Here is a 24,316-nt window from a genome sequence, read left to right as displayed (position 1 = left end):
ACAACTAACAACGTTCAGATCCATGTAATTCAACAAAAAACTACACTATTTACTAAGAAAAACACTTACCCATTGCTTTGTTGACTGAGGTGGAGGTTGAGGGTGAAAATGGTGGAGGTGGCAGTCGGCCGGGAGAGGATCGATCGGCGGCAGTGATAGAGAGGGAGTGTATGTGAAGAGAGAGAGAGAGAGAGAGAGAGAGAGAGAGAGAGAGAGAGAGAGAGAGTGCGTGAAGAGAGAGAGAGAGAGAGAGAGTGAAAGAGAGAGAGAGTGTGTGAAGAGAGAGAGAGAGAGAGAGAGAGAGAGAGAGAGAGAGAGAGAGAGAGAGAGAGAGAGAGAGAGAGAGAGAGAGAGAGAGAGAGAGAGAGAGAAGGAGGCAAATTTTTTGGGATTTTTTGGGTTAGAGGAGAGGGGTATTTTGGGGTCACGAATAAAAGATGAGGATAGTTATAAAATTTTTAAAAGGGTGGTATAATTAAACACCCTATCTAATGTTTAAGCATAAAATGTCAAATTTCCCTGTCCAAATTATATTTTATTAAACTATTTATATACATATCACGAGGAGTACTTTTTATAAAGTTTTAATCAATTTTATTTTATTGTAAAATTTCTAAAATATTATTTATGTAGTTTACTAAGTTTCAATTAATTTGTAATTATTTTTTAAATATTTATGTAATATTTTTTATTTTTATTTATGCAGTTTTGGAATTAAGTTTTGTTTTTTATAGGATTTTTTTATTTTACATTTTAAAAATGTTTTTTTTATATATTTTTATTGAAATTTATATAACAACTCACATAACAACCGATGAAGCAACATTAATTGCAACTAAAATCCACACATAGTAACCCACATAGAAACTACAAGAGCAACCAATGAAGCAACCCACATGTTCTTGAGGAGTTTAGTAAACTTCAGGGTTGCACATTAATCCTGACAAGTCTCAGATTTTTCTTGGTGGAGTCAATCCTTTGGATAAACGTAGCCTACTTGAAGAATTTAAGCTTGTTGAAGGCAGTTTCCGGATGAAATATCTTGGGATTCCCTTGAGACCAACTAAGTGGAAAGCTGAAGATTGTGGCATAATCATCAAAAAGATCACTCAGAGACTTCATAATTGGGCAAGTAAGCATCTTTCGTTTGCTGGAAAAATTCAGTTAATATACTCTGTGTTACTAGGCCTTCGAAATTACTAGATGAGCATATTTGTGTTACCTCAAAGTGTTACTAAGGAGATTGAAAGGTTGTGTAGGGGTTCCTTTGGGGTTTAAATTGTAACAGAAGCAAAGTCCATGTTGCTTCGTGGGATAAAGTCTTCTTTCCCAAAGCTTATGGAGATTTGGGATTCAAGGATGGTGCTAAATGGAATCAGGTGAACTTAGCCAAGTTTGTTTGGGCTCTTTCTACTAAAAAAGACTTGTTGTGGGTTAAATGGTTCAATACCATTTACCTAAAACAAGAGTCTTACTGGTTGTATGATCTAAAACCCGACACAAGTGAATATTGGCGTAAGCTTTGCTACTAGAGGAAGAGATTCACGGAGGATGACATAAAGGCAGCTAGGAGTATAGGTTAATTCAAAACTGGTCTATTCTATAACAGCTTGCTTGATCAAAATCACTTTCATTGCCATCGAGCTATATGGAGTTCTCTTAACTTACCAAAGCACAGATTTGTTCTTTGACAGGTGGTTAACTCCCATTTGTTCACAAAGGACAATATGGCTAGAATGCACATTCCGTTGGAGTTGAACAAGTGCCCAATATGTGAAGATTGTGTTGAAACTCACGAACACTTATTTTTCTCCTGCTGTCTTTCCCATAAAGTGGTTGAGTTAGTGTTTGACTGGCTTGGTAATTGCATGTGGCCTTCAGATTATAAAGGTTGGATAAGCTGACTGTCTTTGAACATGGACAATTTGGTGAGAAAAATCAGTGTAGCAGCTGCTGCCGCTACTTTTTATTATCTCTGGATTAATCACAACAAGTGTGTTTTTGAGGGGTACTTGCATAAGGATACTCGCATTGTTGCTGATATTAAAAATATAGTGAGTTATAGAGTTCAAATTGTAAAAAAAATTGAAGATTGAATAGAGTATAAAGCAGTTTTTTACAGCTTATACAAATGTAATTTACTAGTTGTTGTGCTTCGGTTAAGGGCAGATTGGCTCTTTTCTTGATTGTTTGTATTGGTTTTGTTCTTGATTAATGAAGGATTTTCCTTCTTGATCAAAAAAAAAAATAGTTTGTACACAGTTGCATAATAGTTTTTTTATAGTTGTACGCCTAAAAATAAACCAACAATATTAATTGTAAAATCATAACACAGTTGCTGTTAAAACATAAAAAAAAATGAACATGATATAATGGTTAATTTCAAATATCCGATAAGTTGATAACCAGTTCCATAATATAAAACGTATAGAGTACCTAAAAATATTAAAAAACCAAATATTGTCTGAAATGAAAATCAACCAAGAACAATAAAGTTTCCCATAAAATGACCCTACTTTTTCAATTTAGAAGCCTTGGAAGACTTGCTCTGCTTCTCATCCTCACTATCAACACTTTCATCATTTTTCCTATGACCATACGAGAACAAGAGGGCAGCAAGTCGAGTACGGTAAACTTCAATGTCAAAGTCACCAGGGACATCTTTCCCATGGATGAAGAACTTCGCAAATGCAGCCACAATTGCTCCGCAATAACTGTTTTCAAAAAAGGAAAATAAAACAGTTAAACAACTATTATACAACATAAAAAAACTTAAAAACAACAACTCACTTTTTCTGCTGAGATGGAAGACTAGCAATCTCCACAACTCTTAGAGGAGCTTTCGAGTCAGAACCTAAATCAGGAACATGGGACCTATTCTTCCAAAATCCCAAGAGATCAAAAAACAAAAGGAGAAAAACAGAATAAGCCTTCATTGCATTCTTTGCTACAGAATTCATTTTGGCAGTCCTCAAAGAATTATAAAGAAATATAATCCCCTAAATCAAATCAAGACGACTAAAAACCCAATGGCTTTCTATCCTAAGATTTATGATGAATAGGACATGATCAGCTTCATACAAAGGCTTAGAACAAGGAATTCGCAAGCCTCTTATATAATGCGCTATTAGGTCAGCAGCATGGATGTGAGACATCTTTGTTTTCATTGACTTGGCTTTGCAGAATTTGTTGTATAAAGATTGAATGGAATCATCGAAAAGGCAATTACTTGTTGCAAAATTCACTGTAACAACAGAAGAATATTTTCCTTTTTTCCTAAGGTAATATAATAGAGTGTTCATATGCTGAAACAACACAATAAAGAAGCACAAAAAAAGTGAACAAATATTTAAAAAACTTAATAACAGTAGCTAAACTAAAAAACAATGATAAAAAAACTATAAAAAATTTTAAAAGGAAAAAGAAATATTACCAAGTCATTGATAAACATGTCCTAGTAAGAAAAATAATAAAATCAGGTTTTATCTTCAACATAATCTACACCTAATCTTAACCCCGGGGAAATTTTCTTCGCACCATCCTCATAAACATTGTAAGGCCTATATCAAAAAACAAAAGACAAAGAAACAATATTGAATTCAAATAATTGGCAAAATAAAAAGAAATGAAAAAAAAAAAAATAGAATAAAGAAAATAATCACCTAAGATATTTTTGAAGTCCTTTGCTAATCAAAACATCAAACTTAGCCTCAATTTTAAGAGAGATGGGATCGGAAAATGAATCGTTAAGAGCGTGAAGGCCCTTCACATACGTAATCATCTAAAAATCCCTCTCATCTCCTCTAGATTGAGAACCTGAGAACATTACCTCCATTGAAGTGCTGCTCACATCAACCGACCCAAAATCAATAAAAGGCGATTTCAATGTCGGGGCAGACTTTCTCTTATCCAATAGAGGAGTATAAGTAACAGTGTCATCCACTTCTTCATCAAAAGCAATGGCATCTGCCTTTTCAATAATATCATTTGGATTGGAATCTGGAACCTGAAATAGAAAATTAAAAAATTAAAAAAAAGTAAAAGTTGCAAAACTAACATAAAACTGTCTAACAACTAAAAAAAACTAACAAGCTAACACAACCTAACAAAAGAATAAAAAGTACACTTACACTGATTTTAGCAACAACCTCTAAACCAGCCAACACAACTTGCTCATCATCAATTTCAAGCTAGCTTAAACCATTGAAAAAATCATCTCCCTTTACACTAGATTCTTTGCCCTTGACATTTTCAACATCCTTGGACCTCTCTTCACTGCCTGCAACAACCTCAGCTTGAATCACATCAGCAGCGGGAACATCACCAACAACCTTATAAACTCCAGAAGCATCACCACCATCTTTACCAAACTCATCACAATCATCGAAATAAGTTTCAATATTCTTTGGATCAGGTAATCCTTTGTCATCATCCTCATCATCCTCATCATCATCAGAATCTTGGGTGACAAATTCATCAGATGACTTAACCTTGTTTAAAAACAGTATTGCAACTGAAATAATATAGGAAAACAACCAACAATAACATGAAAAAATGTAAAAAAAAAATTGTGAAAATAAATACCTCAAGAGAAGGTCGATCATAAATGACATTAACTTTTTCTTGAATATCCTTAGATACAGTCATGACAGACTTGAAATTAAGGTCAACAAAACACCTCAAAGATATAAAATCTTTGGCCAAGGATTCTTGATTGGAAATGACCAATTCAAACTTAGATTTTAACATTTCTACGTCCTTTAAATCAGATTTTTTAGAAGATGAACCACTCTCGAATGTTTGCTTAGTTGTACGATCATCAATAGATTTATCTAAAAATAAGCCTTCCAATTGCAACTTCTGCCTCTCCTCATCAGATGGATGAATGTTCTTAATGTTTAATTGGAAAACAAAAACAAAAAAGGAAAATATGAAACAAAAAAAACAAAGATTAATAAACTGGCACAAAACAAAGATAAAACAGTGAAGAAACTGAAAAATCACCTTGTTCAACTACAAATTTTAAATCTTGCCTTTCAAGTCTCTTAAAGTTGGATTTTTGATCCCAACCTCATTGGTCTAATTTAGAATTCTTGGAATCCTAGATACAACTCTTTTGCAAAGAGTGTTTACCATCGCAGGACAACATTCATAAAACTAGACTATGAACACCCAAGGACAACCCAACGCTCTGTCCCGACCATCGTAGGACTGACCGCCCTTCTCCCCTTTTTTGATTGTTTTTCATTTTAATACCATGCTTTATTCTTCCTTTAAAAGAATCAATAGTCAACTCAAATGACTCCCTACCCCAACAATACTCATCCCATCGACCGCTGTCAATGACATCTAAATCAAACCTAGAAACTTCCTTATCTAGAGTATTGCTAAGAAGAAAACATTGGATCAAATACAACACAGAGAGTTTCAATATTCTTAGGGATTCATCATGTCCCCACCTACTGCCCAAGAAAGCATCTTGTATAGCCTTATAATCAATTGTTTTTTATGCCACGAAAACATACCTCAATTAACTAGTTTGATTCCTGGGAAAACAACAGTTTATTACAATCCCCAAAACAATAAAGAGTAGTGATCAAGTAAAATTTTTCGGCGTTGAACCGTATATAACAGCCAGCAACCTTAGCCCAAAATTCTTTAGGATTGGGCTAGTAAACATCCCTCAAAAGAAGGTTGTGAACTACTTGTGGTGAAAATTAAAGTCAAAGATATTTAAAAAATGCAAAAACTTCGTGTCTTGAAACATTGTTAACAAATTCACAGATAAAGTATTTTTAATGTTAGCAATAACAGAGAAATTGCTCATACATACGAACTTGGATCTGTAAAAATTATTTGGACTGAATTTGTTAACCCAATCCTACATTTTACAAAGAAAGTAAATATAATGAATGAGCATATACAAGTTGCAAAACTATAATACAACTACAGCACAACTATAAACAAACAAACAAACAGAGAAAACTCCTTAAACATCAACATCCATAATTCTAATTTTTACCCATTGATGATATATAAATGGACAGAAAACAACTAGATAACAATAATTTTAATACAAACACATATAGCAAGGTGTTAAAACTATAAAACAAAACTATGAAAAAACAATTAAAAAATAAAAACTGATCAAATAAAGAAACTAAAATGAAAAATAATAACACATCTGGAAAACAAAAAAAAAAAAAAAACAATAAATGTAACAGAAATTATAACTAAAAAAACGAAAAAAAAAAATGAAAAACCCAATAAAATAGCACATAAATTAAATTAATAAAATAGAAGCCCTAAAAACCAAAAAAAAAAAAAAGAATTGCTAAAATGAAAAACCTAAAATAATAAAATCAATAAACACAAAACCCACAAAAGTTAAATATGAAAAAATTTCAAAAATGGGGGAAAACCAAAAAGAAGCCGAAAACAAACCTCCAATTGAAGATGAGCACCATCCTAATCCTTTTTTTGAGCAGGATCATGAAAAAAAAATTCATGGGAAACAACCTTTTATTTCTTCTTAGGAGGAGATCGCTGACGTTTCGACAACTGAGGAGAAAAATCAGAGTCATCGTCTTGAACAACAAAAATTGCAAGTGGTAAAATTGCAATAAAAAAAAATTGATAATTATTAATGTTAGTTTAACCGTGTAAAGTTATATATGTAATAAAGTGTGTATTTTGTATTTTTGGTGTAAAAATTTCAAGATTAATTCTGCTGATTAAATAATTTAATCATATTTAGATGAGATGAGTCAAAATATTATGATACAATATTTTTTTTCTCCTGTGGTCCACACAATTATTTCTTTATTTCATATTATATTATATGTTGTTCTGAATAATAAAGTTACATCAATTCCTTATTATTTTTGGGTTATTATTCTAAATTTTGTACATCTTTTATTTCAGGATCATGGACATCTAAACAAAACGCATGACAATAATGTTAAAACAATATATAGTTTTATTTTGAAATTTTAAAAGCAGTCATTGTTCTCATTATACTACCCAGAAACTTTCATTCGCTGGTTTTCATTCTAGATTTGTGAAAAATACCAGAAAACACTTAAATATATGAACTAAAATAACCACCAGTATATGTGAAACAACTAAACAACAACAACTGATTAAGAAAATAATAATTAAAGCAAACATATGCTAATCAACATCAAATTTTTTTACTAAGAAAAACATAGAAAATTTGGCAAGTTATTAAGCGTTCATGGAAATCTGCATCAATCGTGATCTTCTCTCATCAACTTTTCAAGGAAATATCTATCGTTGGTCGTGCTGTCATGGCTTATCGAAAAAAGCTTCTTGCCAGATTTCATGGTGATTGGTATAAAAGTTTTCTCGTCGGCATTCATAGTAATCGGAAAAAACTTCTACATTGTTGGTGGTATACATTGTTTGGAGAAGCTACGTGGATTATTGAGTAGATCTTGAATTGTTTGGGTGAGTTCATGATGATTTTAGATCTGAAATATTTGAAAAAGCTATTTTGGGAAGATTATTGTAGAGAGTAGAGACCGTATTTTTGAAAAAAAAAATAAAAAAAACACTTAAGTTTTTCCTTTTTTTTGTAATTTTCTATATGAGAGTATGAAAAAAAAAAAAAAGAACTTTTACAAAAATAAAGCTATACCAGAAAAAATGCCATTTTGTTTTGTATTATAGTGGCCACAGATCAACGTCGTTTGCACACTGTCATAAAGAGTCAAGAGAGAAATTAAGATATAGAGTGGACGTCTCAACCACCTCAGAGGACACATCGCTACTAGCCATTACTGTGCTTCAAACTATAGCTATTAAATAAGACATGCATTATGCATAATAAGCAAAGTAAAGTCGATCGGAATTATGAACAATAATAATATGGCTCATGAACCAAAGAATTATACGAGCCATGAAATGAGGTGGAGTCTTGAGGGAAAAACAGCTCTGGTTACCGGTGGATCTCGAGGAATAGGGTATCTAAATAATCCTAATTATTATTATGTTATGCAAAGTACGATTATCATAAAAAGAAAGAAGAAAACTTCTTTTTTCACACACATTTTTTTTTTTTTGTGAATATGTGGTATCAAGGATTTGGAGTTCTTATTCAACTTTTATACTACACCGAGAAATGTGAATGCTGTCTGTATATGTACTCTACCTTTAACTTGGATATTTATTTTAAAATGAAATTAAAAACCTTTTAAATTCCTTTTCTAGGCATGCCATAGTGGAGGAACTTGCAAAATTTGGAGCCATAGTTCACACGTGTTGTGGCAAGGAAAATGAGTTGGAGAAGTGTTTGGAAGAGTGGAAAAAGAAGGGTTTCAAGGTAACTGGTTCCGTGTGCGATGTTTCACTAAGAGATCAAAGAGAAAAACTTATTGAACATGTTTCATCAATTTTCCAAGGAAAGCTGAACATTCTTGTAAGTTTAATGACTTAATTGATTTATAATTATATTTAGAAAAGAATACATTTCTTTTATATTGCAATATTAAATTAGGTGTATAATGTGTATTTGTTTTGAGTTGTATTAGAGTTGTTATTAACTAATTAATAATTTAAATAATAATAATAAATCTAATTACTTTTAGTCACAACAAAATTTGTGACTAAAAGTAAAAAAAGGTCCGTAGCTAATAAATATTAGTCACAAAAATTATAATTTTTTGTGATTAAATGAATTTTTAGTCACAATATATAGTTGTTGTGACTAAAACTAAACTAGTGACAACTATAAATACTATGTTTTACTTACAAGTAATTTTTTGTTGTGACTAAAAGTCACATTTAGTCACAAAAAAAATTATATTATGACTAAAAAGTTGTGACTAAAGGTAGTTATTTTTTGAAGTGACCATATAATAATATTTCTTAAATATATAAAATTTAATCTTGTTTGAAATTTATATTTATTAGAAAATATATCTAACTAATTTTATATCTAACTAATTTTATTAAACAATAAAATAAGTAAATAAGTTTAGATATTTTAAACAATATAACTAACAAATTTGTTATAAAGTATAATTAATTAATTGAACCAACTACTGGTTGATTCATCAACATCAAGCTCTAGTTCCCCCTCAGGAGCCTCTGGGTTCTCATATTCCTCCTGCTCCGTGTGCTCCTCCTGCTCCTCAAGCTCCACGGGTACTGCGGCTTGCTTAACAGCTTCCATATACCTGGTGGTATGAGGATCATTAATTGATACAACATAAACAGTTTTTTTGTACGGGCCAGTTTTGACTTGTCCTCAAAAATAATCTTTGACTATGACGAGCAACCGTGACTGCTACTTCAGCCTGCACAGATCTTCTGCTTAAAGGTCCTAGTTGACAACATGCAGTGTATCTTGTACATCTTCCCAAACTCTGTATATCCACAAGAGTGGAAGAAATTTCCTCTAACATCTTTTCCACTCCCACATTAAACACATGTACACTTTTCCACCGATCTGGTTAAAGTAGTGGTGGTGTTATGTTTTTGATTCTGGGGAATCAGTGCTAACTTACCACTCAGAGAAACATGAAGTATAGGAAGAATTTCTCAGAGATGAGGATGTCTGCTCAAAGTCTAGGTAATTAATTCTTATGAAGAAGTTGGAGCAGTTTGTCTATTCAGAAATCAGCTCCTCACAGAAGTCAACTAGGTTCATCTATAAAGAAGAAGAATAGGTTAGTATCCGAACAGGTTTCGATTGTCCTTCCAAAAGAAGAACATCCCAGGTACTTCAGACAAAAGGAAAAAAAAATTAAAATGAGGAAATCCACTTTAATAAAGAAACACTTGTGCAAAAACTGATCTTAGGGTTTTAAAACCCAGAATCTCTGAAGAGCATAAACAGGGAAAAAGAGACAATTATTCTTGCAAAAATTCCTCACCAAATATTTTTGAGTCAAGGCGCACGATTCTTGGGTTTATTTTTTCTTTTCTTTTTTTATAAAAATAAATTCAAATAAAACTCAGAATCTAGCAAGCAACAACGAAATACTCATATATTCCAGTAGTTCTAGGCATGCAAAAGCAAAGTAAAAAAAGAAGAATTCAAAAGAAAATAACTTACTCAATGATGCGTCGAGAATAAATTTTTCTTGGTAGAAGGTCTGGACGAAGAACGAAGCTCACGTAGCTTGAATAACAACTTTTCCTTTTTTAAGCTTTGAAGAGTGAAGAACTGGTGAAAGTTTGGAATTTGGAAATTCCTCTTATAGACCAAAAAAGGGTAGTGTCGGTATGAGATTGAAATTAGGTTTTCCCCTCAAAAAATGCCAAAATGTAGAAAGGTCTGGGGTGTGGAACCGTCAAAAGACGTTTTCCCATTTCTCGGTCTTTTAATAAGAATTAAATGTAGAGATTTAAAGAGATTTAAGAAGATACACACGTCTCAAGTAGGGCAAAAATCAACTCCAATAAGGCATGTGAACCCTAAAACGTGTTACCAACAATGCGACCATCAGTTCCCACGCAAACTTGGGAGGCAAATGTTATTCTAATCGTCGCACAATGTGATGTGGCACTCAACAAGGTAACATATATTAAGCATGTTTTTACATGGACCCGGTATACTAGTTTAAGGTTCCATCCAGAACAATATTCATAGCCAAACCGATTAAGTTTAGTTCTTCAACAGGTATTATCTGAGCAGGTTCAATGCCTTGCACTTCTCTAAGCAAATCACATACACCTATCTGAGTTCCATTCTCCATGCAAAAAAACGCAGTAATTGAAGATCTCCAAAGATATTTCCTTTAAATATTTCCTCAATTATAGCTTAATTAGAATTTCTATTTTAATGGTACTGATTTTATCTCATTGAGAGAATCATGAGATTTAATATTTAGTTTCCCGAATTCTTCACTTATATTCACGAGACATTCCACCCTGTATTTTCCCTACAGTTGAGTGGGATCATTTTTTGAACTTTCTAAAGAGTTATTATGCTGTTAAAATATTTGTAAGTTTTCTTGAGACTAATAAGAAACTCACTTGGTCGGACCGTTGTGATCTTAATAATTTTTTAAGTAATGCAACTAAAAAGGGAGTAGATGACTATTACTATTATCACAAGGTTGAATCTTATAAATTTCTTGTGTTCTTATTACTTTATTATTATTATTTAATCATTCAATTTGATCGCTTTAAAGACGTAATGTTATTAGCTAAAACCGAGTTCAATAAATTATAAACAATATATATTTTGGAGAAGTGCCCATATTTTTGTTTAATTTAAAGTTAGAATATTAGTTAGAACTCCAAAGTACCCTTTGAAAGTTCTAGAATGAGAATTTCAAGTTCATAAATATGGTTCTACATACTATACTGTTTTTATAGATTGTGGGTGTTTAATATAATTAATTAAGAGCATAAATTAAATCCATACAATAAAAAACATAAATCAAATATGTTTAATATTAGCTAAAATTAAAGAGTATAATATTGTATGTTAGTGTGTATATTCTAGTGTTTCCATGTGTTAGCTAACTGTTAAGACTAAGCTACTTTTGAATAACAACTGTTAAACTTTTTTGTTGTGTTTCTGTTATTGGTACCAGTTACTTGTTGTAACTAGTCGTAGCGATATAATTGTAATCCTTTGAATTCAGTATTATATATATGGTTACACCATGTTTCAGGTGAATAATGCTGGGGTATTAATACGAAAGAAGTCCATAGAGTTCAATGATGAAGATATTTCAACCCTATTGGGAACCAACTTTGTGTCTGGTTTTCATATTTCACAATTGAGTCATCCTCTTTTCAAAGCTTCTGGCAATGGAAGCATTGTCTTCATTTCTTCTATCGCTGGGGCCATGGCAATTTCAGATTGTGCTATCTATGGGGCAACAAAAGGTACACACGTACAAATAAATATATATTAGTATTAATTGATACTATATTTGTTGACTATTTTTGTTTTTTCTATTCCTTTGTCCATGCTTAAACCTGTATCAATCACTTTTTTTTTTTTTTCCAAATTTTTTCCACACCATATATGAAGAATTAAATCCTATTGAATTAATTTAAAATTAAACATAATTTTTTATTTTAGTCAATTCAGCTAACATTAGCTTTTGGGAATCCATTAGTTTTTGCTTGACAAGAAATATAAGAACATAAAATTTCACTACATACATACAAAACTGTTTACAATGAGAATTTGACCAAATATTGATGCTCTGGTAAGGCACGATCCGAACTGAGACAACTTTTACTGAAAAAAAAATAAAAAGTGTTGAATACATTCCTATATATAATCCTACAACAAATTATTTGAAGAGTAATTTGTGTTAATTTTAAAAAAAATTACATAAGACCTGTATATATGGAACTGTGTAATGAAACTATCATAATAGTTATTATTTTCTATTAAAAAAAAAAGGGATTTTTCATTTTTACACTTTGTTAGAGAGTCCCATATTGCTAATGTGTGGAAAGAAAATAGAATATATAAGAGGAATGGGCTACTCCTCCCATTGCCAATTAGTTTTGAGATGGAACTCCATTCACCTTACCCCATGATTCTTAATATGGTATCAGAGCAAAACAAACAAAACTCTAGCGACTATCCAACCCCAAAAAATAAACCGATCGAAGTAGAGCCGAAAAAAAAAGCGCCACCAAAAATCCAAAAAAAATTGATCCAAGAGCCAAAGTCAAAAAAAGCCACTTGTGATTCGGGGATAGTGAGCTAAAAATAAAAAAGAGCCACTTGTGATAAGGGATAGTGAGCTAAAAAAGAGCCGCTTATGATCGAGTTGTCCAAGATGGTGAGCAAATAAAATAGCTACCATCTTAAGGGGGATGTTAGAGAGTCCCACATTGCTAATGTGTGGAAAGAAAATAGAATATATAAGAGGAATGGGCTACTCCTCCCATTGCCAATTGATTTTGAGATGGAACCACATTCACCTTACCCCATTATTCTTAACACACTTCAAACAATTTTTTTTTTTTTTGTATTTTTACGGAATTCTACATAGAAACTCTTATTGTACCTAGCGCTTAACCTAAATTGCAACAAAAAATCGTATAGAAACCCCTATTGCAACTAGCGTTGCAACCACTAAACTCAAACCGTAAATTTCAAAAAAATGTTAAAAAAATAGTATATGGGATAATTCACTACTACACCCACCAGATTCGAAATTGACATTTAGAGGCGGTTTTTTGGTAAAAACCGTAGGTATATATATTACTAAACCCTATCCCGTCGGTTGAAAATTGGGATTTTTTAAGGGTTTTTGGGAGACCCTATGCCGTCGGTTCCTAGCAAAGCAGAAGCGGCATAGGTGCACACTTTATTGACACGTGTGCACCTATGTCGTCGGTTCTGTGCTAGGAACCGACGGCATAGGGTCTCCCCTCTATAACCCTCTGCATCGTCTTCTTCTTCCTCACTTCTTCTTCTCTAGCCTACCCAGCCACTTACAGCAGAAAGAAACCCACGAAAACCCTCGCCAACCACCTCTAAAAACCCACATATCTCTCTCATTTCTTCACCATTTCACCTCATTTTTGTCTTAAAAGTTTCTATTTTCAATATCTAATCCCATACACTAAAAAAGTTTTGTTTTTTCACCCATTTACACTGTACCCGAACCTATTTTAAAAAAAGGTGGTGGTTTAACTCCGACCACCGCTTTTAGCGGAGAAATCGTTCAATCTCAACGTTCATTAAGGTATAAATATGAATTCTGTTCATTTTATTAATGTACATTGGTATTATTTCGTTTTTGTAAATTTTTTTTAGGATTTTTTCATTTTATTAATATTATATTGTGTGTGCTATAGGTGGCCGGATTTTTGGTCGCAATTTGTCGCCGGATTGCGTTTATAAGGTAAATATTTATTTACTTGATATATAATATATATGTATATATTTTGTATTTTATTATTGAATATGTGTTTATATATATGTTGTGTGTATATATATTGTGTATATACTATTTGTGTATTTTGTGTATTTGTATTGTATATATATTTGTTGTGAATGAGAATGAGAGGTAGTAGGAATTTAATTAGTTTAGAGTTAAAGTTTTTAAAATAATGGTAGTGTGATATTTAGTTGATTATATATGTATATGTTATTTTTAAAAAAAATTATGGAAATTAGTAACTAGTAACTTGCTACTTTGTTTAATAACTAGTAAGTAATTTAATAATTAAAATTTTAATTTGGTTGTATATTGCATTATGTTATAGGTTGTGTGCTAATATTTGAGAGTCGATCGACATATTTTGGTGTTGATCGGATTTGCAATAGGTATATCCATCCGCTTACCTTTTGTTAGTATAATTAATTATCAATGTATGCTTAGTTGAGTTTGAATATCTTAAATATTCATCCGTAGTGAAGTAGGTTCTGCGAATACATGTACTGCGGTCGGATTGGTGGATAAATTTTGTATTGTTTATGTTAGTTTCTTTGTTACGTATTGTTATATTTGTTCGTTTGTTACTTTAGGCACTTTTAAAAATTTTGGGAACGTCCAATTACGGTAGTTATCTTTGCCAAAATTTCGGTAGAATTTGGATCAAATTTCGGTAGAATTTAGTGTTATTAGTAGCTTGATATTCAATTTTGTTTGTTAATGGTGTAGATATGGCCAACTCGAGTTCTGGATCTGATTCAGACCCAGAGGCAGAGTGTCCAACCACAATACCTACACGAGGGCCGACGCAAATGAATGAAATATCCAAACTAATGGATCAGGGCAAAAGAGTGGCCCTCGAAGTTAATGATAAAGGTCAATACTGTGGAAAAAGCTATGCGAAGCTCGTATCCACTCTAGGAGTCAGATGTCGGCAGACAATAGGGTTGGCTTATAAAAACTGGAAAGAAGTCAAACCGACTCTGAAAAATAAAGTTTGGAAAGACCTTGAGGTAAGCTATTATTTGTTAGAATTTTGATTTGTTTTTCTATTACTCCAAATGTTGACTCTAACCGTGTTTGTTTTCCTTCAAAATAGACGGGGTTCATTGTGCCGGACACCTTCAAACATGATTGTCTCATCCTAGCTGGGAAGTTAATGAAAGACTTCAAGAATAGGATGACAAAAGACATCATAATGCCCGTGTTGAAAGAGAATGATCTGGGACGACTGGCACAAGTCCCTGAAAAGCACCCCGAGATCGACGCTGCTGATTGGTGCAAATTTGTTGAAAGTCGACTAACTCCTGAATTTCTGGTACGCTAATTATATTAACACTAAGATAAACTCTTAAATACAAGTACATGTATCTAATGTATTTTTTTGTCATTGTAGGAATTGAGTAAGGTGCAACGTGAACGTTCCTCAAAAATTCAATCCAGACATCGAAGTGGTCGGAGTGGAATGGTGAACGTACGGGAAGTTGTGGTAAGTAATACTTAAAATTTAATGTGCTATAATGTGCTATACAATTTAATTGGTACTCATTTCATTGTTATAACGTTATGTAGAAAAAGGACCTCGAAGTTGCAGATCCCCCCCGCCACCGTGTTTGGATTAAATCTCGCACCAAGAGTAGAAAACTTGTCACTAATTACGACAAGGAAATTGCAGAGAAGATAGTAAGTATATATTAATCCTTAATTGAGTTCTACTCATGAGTTAGTGTATATAATTCATATACTAATTGCTTGAATATATGCGTGCATTAGGCTCAATTAGAAGAGAAGCTTAGTCAGGGACAAATTCAGGTCCAGGGCCAAAACGATATCCTGACGCAGGCGCTCGGGACACCAGAGCATCCTGAACGTGTCAGGGCTGCTGGGTATGCTATTACTTCAAATGTTATTTATTTAGTTACACAAATAAAATCGTTGCTAATTTGCTTTTTATGATTTGTAGGTTCTTGACCAGGGCATCTCAACTGTTCGGCAGGAAGAAAAGGGAAGTGTCTGATGTTGTGGCTCGGCAAGCGAAGGAGATTGAAAAATTAAAAGCCGAAGTCCAATCCCTTAAGCAGCAGAGGAACGCTGCCGAACAAGAGGAAGAAGGAGAGGTGGCTGGTGAGGCGTATGTTCCACAACCATACGCTCCTCAGGATGAGGTACAACCACAAATTTATGTTGAGGAGTTTATTTCCCTCAACGACCAAGGTATCCTATACAATTTTGATGACCATGCGGCCCTTAATCAGCAAGTACATCTCTGCTCTGACAACATCGACAATATTGTGGCCCGAGGGTATTTGTACGAGCATGTGGGTACGATCAAAGTTCACTTCCAGGATTACGATGATTCACATGCCCGGATCATGGTTTCGGAAATCCTGCAAGAGGACACTGAAATCCCAGTCCCAATTGAAGAGTGCAGATATGTTAGGGACGTATGCCAGATGTTCCTTCCTTGGCTTAAACACTTAATTTTAACAACCGAGGTAACTTCTCAACTCAAATTAATTATTAATGATTAGTGGAGTTTGAATATCTTAAATATTCATCCGTAGTGAAGTAGGTTCTGCGAATATATGTGCTGCGGTGGGATAGATGAAAAAACTACTGTTATATATGTGTTATTTGTCATTATACAGCTATGTTCAAAATTTTTGGGGTCATTCAATTACAACCGTTATGCTGCCGAAATTTCGGTAGAATTTGGATTTAATTTGATATATATATATATATATAGATTATGTTCTGTTTTGTTTAGGGTCCACTCGCTCAACCGCCCTCAAGACGTGATGCGTCAAAGGGGAAAGCTCCGATGCTTTCTCCACAAGGCCGTGGTGCACGGGAAGATGACTTGTTCACGGAAGAGAAGATGGCGTTGATCCCTAATTCGCTAAAATGGATGATTCATGAATTCCTAAGGCTCAAAGATAAACGTGATATAATCACAATTCCTGTCCCCCGAGGATTCATTGCACCGCGTACCCAGATCACGTTATCTGGAGAGGATTTGCGACGGAGTTGCTACGTGTGACTACATCGGCAACCAGGGAATGCTGTTTGGAATGATGTATACTCTTCTTTAATCTAATTAACCTTATATCAAATTATAGTTAAATTATTATAAGACACTAACACTTTTTTTGGCAGGCACATATGGGAGAGCATCAACGGTCTGAGAAAAATTTTCAAGTTTTACGACCCAGAGCTTCTCACAGTGCATGGGATCAACGATGAAGAACAGAGTTAGTCTTTTGACGATGCGGCAAGACGATTGGCTAATTGGTTATCATTAATGAACAACAACCACCAAATGTTCTTTATTTCTTGGAATATCGGGTAAACTTTATTAAATTCTTTAGTGCTAATTGTTCATTTCTATATTATGTCTTCAAATTATTTTTATACTATCTTACTTATATTCCAATATAATTTTCTAGGATGCATTGGATGCTAGTGGTGGTTGCGCCAAGGAAAATTATCCATTTAAACCCTGTAAAAGGCTGCCCAATTCCCGAAGTAATTAAACAAATGATCGGAAGGTAATAATTTAATGACTTCTTATGTAACGACTTTAAATTAACTAACGAATTGAAATGCTAATATAATTTTCCCAAACAGGGCATTCATGTATATAGGGAACGCACATGAGTATCTTGGCCAGTGGCAAGGAATTAACCAAGCAAACTGTCCAAGACAACCTAAAAGCCAAGAATGCGGATTTTATGTTTTGAAATATATCACTGACATCGTCGCACGTGCCAACCCCAGCCGTTACATACAAGATCAAAAAGCTGTAAGTTTTAATTATTGATTATAGTATATAAATTCTATAATAATAAATATATAATATACATATACATAAACTAATATAAATTTTTAATTTTTTTAACAGTTTGGGGGTAAGAAGCAATACGATCCAAAAACAGAATTGTTACCACTACAGCGAAAGTGGATCGAGCAATTGATGGCGGTGATTCACGGTGACGATTGAGGTTGAAAGGTCGAAGAATTTTTCTTCATTATGTAATTTTTATAGATTAACTTGTAGTTGGATTTATTAACTTTAATATTTTTAACTAATTTTACATTAGTGTTTGTGTAATATTTAATTATTTTTATGAAATTAAATTATGTCTTTTACCCAAATTTAAATAATATTTGATTCGCATTTTAAAAAATAAATATGTAATTTATATTAAATAAAATAATATATAAAATTATTAAATATATAATTAAAATTATATAATTAAATAAAAAAAAAATTGAAAAAACTGAAAATTGCTTGCTTTTGGCGTCGGTTGGTAAATCCCCTATGGCGTCGGTTATTAGCTCATAACCGACGCCATAGGTACCCCTATGGCGTCGGTTATAAGCTAATAACCGACGCCATAGGGGTACCTATGGCGTCGGTTCATATAAACCCTTTAGCGTCGCCCTGATCAGCGTCGGTAGCGAATTTCGCGAAAACCGACGCTGAAAGGACTTAAAAACCGCCTCTAAAGGGGGTTTTTGTAGTAGTGATTCCTAAAAAAAAAAAAACAAAGAAAATTCCATTGTATACTCATTTTATTTTATTTATTTTAATTTTTACTTTTATTTTTATATTCTTTAAGATATATCTAATTTCATAGATGATGTTCCTATTATAATGTAAAATATGTGTTAGACTTAAGTGGGAAGAAAAAAGTATATTGAGCAATCCACTCAAAAGTAAATATATTTTAATGAAATATAATATAAAAGTATTTTTGATTAATAAATAAAAAAAAAATTCTCAACTTATTAAAAAAAAAAAAAAAAAAAAAAAACATGTATACTAAGCGCCTTAATTAAAATCCACTCTTTTTTTGACATAATTAAAATCCACATTTGTTTTATGTAATATTATAATTTTTCTCGTTTGAGGTTTGGATGTATATAATATAATAGAATAGATAGGGTGAATGTGACTATCATTTGTTTTCACGTAATATTATGGTTTTTTTTTTTTTTTTGAGATTTGTATCATATCATAATGATCCAATATATTTCGTATATAAATTATGTGAATATTTCTGAAAAATGATGAATAACTTCACTAGAATAAAAAAATGGATTAGGTGATATCAAAATATCACTTAGCATCAAAACATACATTCTGGGTCGAAGTTATGTTATATGTTAACTTGAGAGCTGGGCTGTCAACCTGGGTACTGATATCAGAGCAGTTTTTAGTAAAATAGTGATCATAACTCACTCAATAATGATTCGATTGATGCAATTGAACGTTTGTTTTGAAACTATTTCAATGATCTATCAAGTCGTGTCTCATACCTCAATCCCAGCTCTAAAGATATCAAGTCCAAATTTTGTCATCAACAAAATTATGAATTTCAACTACAACTACCTGAAAAAAAGTCCTACGGACGCGATTCAAGCTCTAGAATTGACGACGACCGATCACCGGAGTCAATTTCACCATTAGATCATTATTAATAGTAAAAAATATTATTGTATTTTTAGACATTTCTTTGAATATTTAATTATTATTTTGATAGAACCTCCTTGCTTATAAAAGGAGAGTTCATCTAACTTATTTTTCACATTCAGAAAAGTGTCCACAAGGTCAGAGCATTTTTCTCCAATTTCTCTCTCTAAAAATTTAGAGCTTCCATACTTAGTCAATTCTCTTGTAATTCTCGTGAGAAGTAAAAATTCGAAGTAGACGTAACTCCATTACCATTGCGACATGGGGAACTACTATATAAATTTTGTGTGTCTCTCTATTTAGTCTACTCATCTCTTATTTCATCTTACCAATTTAGCGAACGAGTGTTGACTGCTTTTTAGTATCAACATGTATAATATTGTTCTTGTAAAATTAACGTAAAAATAATAATTCGTATTTTTGTTAAAAAAAAATGTAGGGTTAATTTTACAAATGCACAAAAACAACAAAAAAATAACAGAAATACGGTTTCACGGAATTTCAAACATTTTTACGATTTTTTTGATTTTATTTACATAAAATACGGTCTTTCTATGTTGAAATTTTGTTCATTTATTGTTAATTTTTTGTTATATGTATGTTATTTTTTGTTGTTTTTTTGTTGTTATTTCGATGTTATTTTCATGTTACTTTTATGTTGTTTTCTTGTTGATTTTATGTTGTTTTCGTGTTATTTTTTGGAAAACCGTAAAAATGTAAAAAAAAATATTCTTTGAACATAAAAAATATAAATATTTTACAAAAAATAGTGACTTATCTAATTATTCTTTTAAAAAATCACATATTTTCATTATATAGTACTGATATAAATTTAAAGTGTGATATTTTTTAAAAAAAAATTGACATTCTTTTTAATAAAATTTAAAATATGTAGCATTTCTAAAAGCTAAATTGGTTATTTATTGTACCAAATAATAGTTAAATCTAAAATATAGTATTTTTGCAAAATAAAATGAATTGTTTATCTAAAGAACTTTCAGCTGAGAGCGAGGGCCCCTAAGCGGCGATTCAGCTCGCTCTTCCGTGGGAGAGGTCTGATTTATGATCATTAGTTACACGACCAAACTAAATATCCCAACTAAATACTCTTTTTTTAAATTAATTTTTTAAATTACTTAATTAGTTTAAAAATTTTAATTCACTTTTTAATTTTCTTAATCATTCAAAACTCTTTTTATTATGATACAAATAATTTTTTAAGATTAAGAATTTTTCTCATTTTTATTTCGAAGGGGGTACAATGTGATAGTTGTTAAAATTTAAGGAGAAAATTTGTTAATTTACAAAGACACGTCTGCATTTAAATAAAATAATGCAACCTAACAGAACAACTGCATTTCTACAAATGTAAAAGTTTAGGAGAATTTTTAACAAGCCGTATATTTTTGGAGCACCATAAGGTATTGTTGAAAGTTCACAAAAAAAAAATTGCTAATTATTCTTCTTTTAAATTTAAACATGCGGCCATAATTTCCTATAAATAGAGGACTCATTTTGATATTTTTACAAGTCATTCATTCTAATCACTAGACTTTCTCTCTACACTTAGAGTTTCTCTCTAAAATTATGATTCTCAAACATTAGACTCTACACTCCAAGTCTACTCTTGTAAAGCATTTGGCTTCGTGATAATAAAAGCTCAACTGAACGTACCTCTATTACCAACTTACAGGGAATAAGTGAAAAACAATAAATCTGATTTCCATTGTCTCTACTTAGCACTCATTTCTTTGACAACTGTCCCTCATTAGACATACTATATTGGCAATTTCTCAACATCAACAAAATAGAATTATGTCAAGTATAGGATTTGTGTGCATATGTCAACTCTTTCTTATATTAGGTCCCAACAATCCACAACAATGTCCTACGATTCCTTTTAAGTAGCCTTACGAAACCCTACCTATAACAATAGGTTTAGTTTCAAACTCAGTTGAAAAACTAGCCATAAATTCTCAATGAATGTTACTATAAGGCCAAACAACATACATTAAATATCTTAACAAAACCCAAGGAACTTTAAGAAAATATCTCTAATTCTCAGTGTCAAAATTCAAACTAAACGAATAATAGCTAAAACTTCTACCACCCAATGGTCGCGACTAATTGTCGAAGTTCGATCGATTGGCTACTAAAGCACAGACCAATGCTCCAATAACAATTTGGACTCTACATTGAATGCATAACATCATAAATAACTTCTCAACATAAATGAATCTCCCAATAATATATATGTTAACACTTAAGCCAAATTTTTTAAATTCTAAACCTAACTACTTCATCTTTAAATTCCTAAAAGTAAGCAAAACCTACTAAATTCTTAATAAATATCATCAATAGATGATACATATAAAATCCATAAAATTCTATCATAAATACATAAATACATAAAATTCTAATATCATGTAATTTCATTCACTAATTCAATAAAAAGCTCTTTAAACCCAATAGATTTTGTAAAGTAAATTTTTTTATAATAAAGTATGAACAATTATCTTAAATCTTAACGAATGTTAACTTACTTAGGCGATGATCAATTTTGATGAGTAATTAAATTGCTTTAATGTTTGAATTATCTTATTATTATTATTATTATTATTATTATTATTATTATTATTATTATTATTATTATACTCACCTTAATTTGTTATTTATGTTAACAATATATAGGAGCAATGAATCAGGTAACAAGAAACTTAGCATGTGAATGGGCAAAGGACAACATTCGTGTAAACACTGTTGCTCCAGGATTCACTAGAACAGACATGTTGGGGAGTTTTTTCGTATGTATTCTACTCATTTTTTCAATAAATTTGTTTTTAGAATTTTTATTTTGTTCATTAAGAAATATTCTTTAATTAAAATAACAATTAAGAATTCATAAATATAAATAACTTGGGACTCCATGCCCCTGTTCATGTGTTAGTTCAATACTTGTAGTTTTATGGAGATTGAGTCATGAACAGGAATTAGTGTTGAATACTCGGGACGAACCTTGAGATACTGGACAAATAAATCTTCATCCATGTCTAAGTCGAGATGAATTATGGTTCCAACGTTAGACGAGGATAGGGGCTAACACCCACTTTGTTAGGGAAACTCTGGTCTGGGTCGACCTTAGGGGCTACTCGACCTAAGCTGAACCCTAAGGATACTCGACCTAGGCCAACTCTCTATAAGGTGATCGTGGCTTAGTCCGTCTTCGAGGGTCTTTCATGCTAATGGTACAACCTAAGTCCATAGGGTTTATACCCTTGTATAAGGTGACCTTACGTCTTCTTTGTGGGTTTATTCTATTGTAATCTCATGCCACGTGTCTTCATACACACCAAGTCATCTTTGTGAAAATGGCCCCCATTATAGTAGTATGACAATACGCTATGAACTTATCCTGTTAGAGTTGTGTGCTTTAGCTCCGTTTTGATGGCTTAGTGGGCCTTATACCGAGAACCCCATGCCTCTACTACTACAATACATCTCAAACTTAAGAAAAAAAATAAAGTTTCTTTTTACATAATTTTACAGCATAACCCCAATAATAATTTCCAATATACAATAAAAAATAAATTGCAAGGAAAAATAAATGATTACAAGGAAGATAATTAGTTCCCTTGTGAAAATAAAAATTAGAGAAGAAAATTCAAAGTTGTGGTGTGCATGTGAGCCTCTTGGTTGTATTTCTTGTGTTCTTCGGTTGTAATCTTCATAGTGGGTAAGTAAAATGTTGACTTTTGACAAAATCTTGTTGTTTGATGCTTGTGATGTGTAGTATAGGCTTTGGGTAACCCAATTTTTGTTTTGATTTCATGAAATTTGGACTAGTAATACCCCAATTTTGATATTGTGACTTTGGGTGTTCTTACATTTATGAAGAACACCAAGAACGCTATGGTCATGAGAAACATTATTTTTTTATTTTTTATTCTCATAAAATTCTCTAAAAAGTGTTTTTGGATGGTGTTTGTAGATAGAGGATGTAGTATGTACTTTGGTAAAACTTTGTACCCACACTTGTTAGGGCCAGAACAAATAACCCTTGGGTGCATGGCCCAACACCACTCCACCATGGACGAGTACCTCACTAGGCAAAGAATGGCCTGGCTTTAAAGAAATGGCTCAATACTACTCAATTATGACTAAGTACATCATTATTAAGTGGTTAGAAATTCCATTCAGATTGGGTACACATCAAGCTAACTTAGTTACCAATTCTTCAAATTCTTTACTCCTGAGACTTAGATTACAACCCATAGTACTCAGCCTAAGTACCATGTTCATATCAATAATTGGGTGTGATGCTTTTGTGGTGAAAACGGTCTAAACTACACAAATTACTCACTTTGAGCTAGCCCCTAGGGGTACCCGACCTATGCCAAACCCTAGGGGGTACTTGGCCTGTGCTGCCTAAATTTGATATATTATTGAAAGATTTTTCCAACGTCACTAGAATCACGTCAATCACAGTTATGAGTAGAGAGATCTGCTCAAAACATTAAAGGTTACAGTGGAAGGTACTCAACTTGAGCCGACCAACATGTGTGATGGATGCAGTTACTCCATCATCTCGATGCCTTGAAGATGGCTGGAGTGTCTTGGAGTCTCGCAGCAATGGTAAGTGAGGAAACAATGTGACTTGAGCTTGTTGCTCCCACAGATGGCGACAAACTATTGACAGTTAAACCTCATTAACCAAATTATCGTCGCAAAATCGAAACTTGGATGCAATACCTAAGAAATGTGCAAAATAGCTATGGAGAAATATATAAGTTTATATTTCTCTAGGTCAAGTGTTACAATGATTTTCTAATCCCTTTCTACATCTGAGAAAGGGGTATTCATAGGCTATAATTGCCTAGGGTACACTAGTGATCCCAAGGGACATGGTGACATCCATGGCCTGCAAGCTACAGGTTGCAGGTGGTGGTCTTGC

General features: G+C 32.4%; 2 protein-coding genes across 5 annotated transcripts in view; both read left to right on the top strand.

Moving 5' to 3' along the window:
• Positions 1–7,806: 7,806 nt before the first annotated feature.
• The window catches only part of LOC115696440 (tropinone reductase homolog At5g06060-like), a 37,061-nt gene continuing 20,551 nt past the window's right edge, over positions 7,807–24,316 (top strand). Inside the window, exons 1-4 of the mRNA XM_030623341.2 lie at positions 7,807–7,985; positions 8,233–8,440; positions 11,652–11,868; positions 22,057–22,169. Of these exons, the coding sequence (XP_030479201.1) occupies positions 7,876–7,985; positions 8,233–8,440; positions 11,652–11,868; positions 22,057–22,169 (648 nt within the window). The 5' untranslated portion in view covers positions 7,807–7,875. The remainder of the gene's footprint in view (positions 7,986–8,232; positions 8,441–11,651; positions 11,869–22,056; positions 22,170–24,316) is intronic.
• On the top strand, positions 13,365–18,053 carry LOC133029319 (uncharacterized). 4 transcript variants are annotated; one of them, XR_009683463.1, is made up of 12 exons: positions 13,366–13,697; positions 13,810–13,856; positions 14,619–14,902; positions 14,989–15,207; positions 15,286–15,378; positions 15,462–15,572; positions 15,663–15,775; positions 15,853–16,384; positions 17,046–17,234; positions 17,336–17,437; positions 17,517–17,691; positions 17,791–18,053. XR_009683463.1 is itself a non-coding variant. In XM_061101838.1 (11 exons), exons 4-10 carry the CDS (start codon positions 14,621–14,623, stop codon positions 16,927–16,929), a joined length of 1,623 nt encoding a protein of 540 aa, XP_060957821.1. In that variant the 5' UTR covers positions 13,365–13,697; positions 13,810–13,856; positions 14,221–14,281; positions 14,619–14,620; the 3' UTR covers positions 16,930–16,965; positions 17,046–17,185. The 4 variants fall into 4 exon arrangements, 3 of the variants coding, with proteins under 3 accessions (XP_060957821.1, XP_060957822.1, XP_060957823.1); XM_061101838.1 differs by lacking the exons at positions 17,336–17,437; positions 17,517–17,691; positions 17,791–18,053 and adding exons at positions 14,221–14,281; positions 16,657–16,965 and having other exon boundaries at positions 13,365–13,697; positions 17,046–17,185; XM_061101839.1 differs by lacking the exons at positions 17,336–17,437; positions 17,517–17,691; positions 17,791–18,053 and adding an exon at positions 16,657–16,965 and having other exon boundaries at positions 13,365–13,697; positions 17,046–17,185.

Source organism: Cannabis sativa, chromosome 7 (assembly GCF_029168945.1).
Source record: "Cannabis sativa cultivar Pink pepper isolate KNU-18-1 chromosome 7, ASM2916894v1, whole genome shotgun sequence".
Taxonomy (NCBI): Eukaryota; Viridiplantae; Streptophyta; class Magnoliopsida; order Rosales; family Cannabaceae; genus Cannabis; species Cannabis sativa.
This window is presented reverse-complemented; position numbering and strand designations above follow the sequence as displayed.

What these genes read in the sequence shown, in the direction of transcription:
- LOC133029319 (XM_061101839.1), top strand. Translation starts at nt 14,621, where the DNA reads ATGGCCAACTCGAGTTCTGGATCTGATTCAGACCCAGAGGCAGAGTGT. An exon ending in AAGTTTGGAAAGACCTTGAG is followed by an intron (nt 14,903 to 14,988) that starts GTAAGCTATTAT and finishes CCTTCAAAATAG; the next exon opens with ACGGGGTTCATTGTGCCGGA. An exon ending in GACTAACTCCTGAATTTCTG is followed by an intron (nt 15,208 to 15,285) that starts GTACGCTAATTA and finishes TTGTCATTGTAG; the next exon opens with GAATTGAGTAAGGTGCAACG.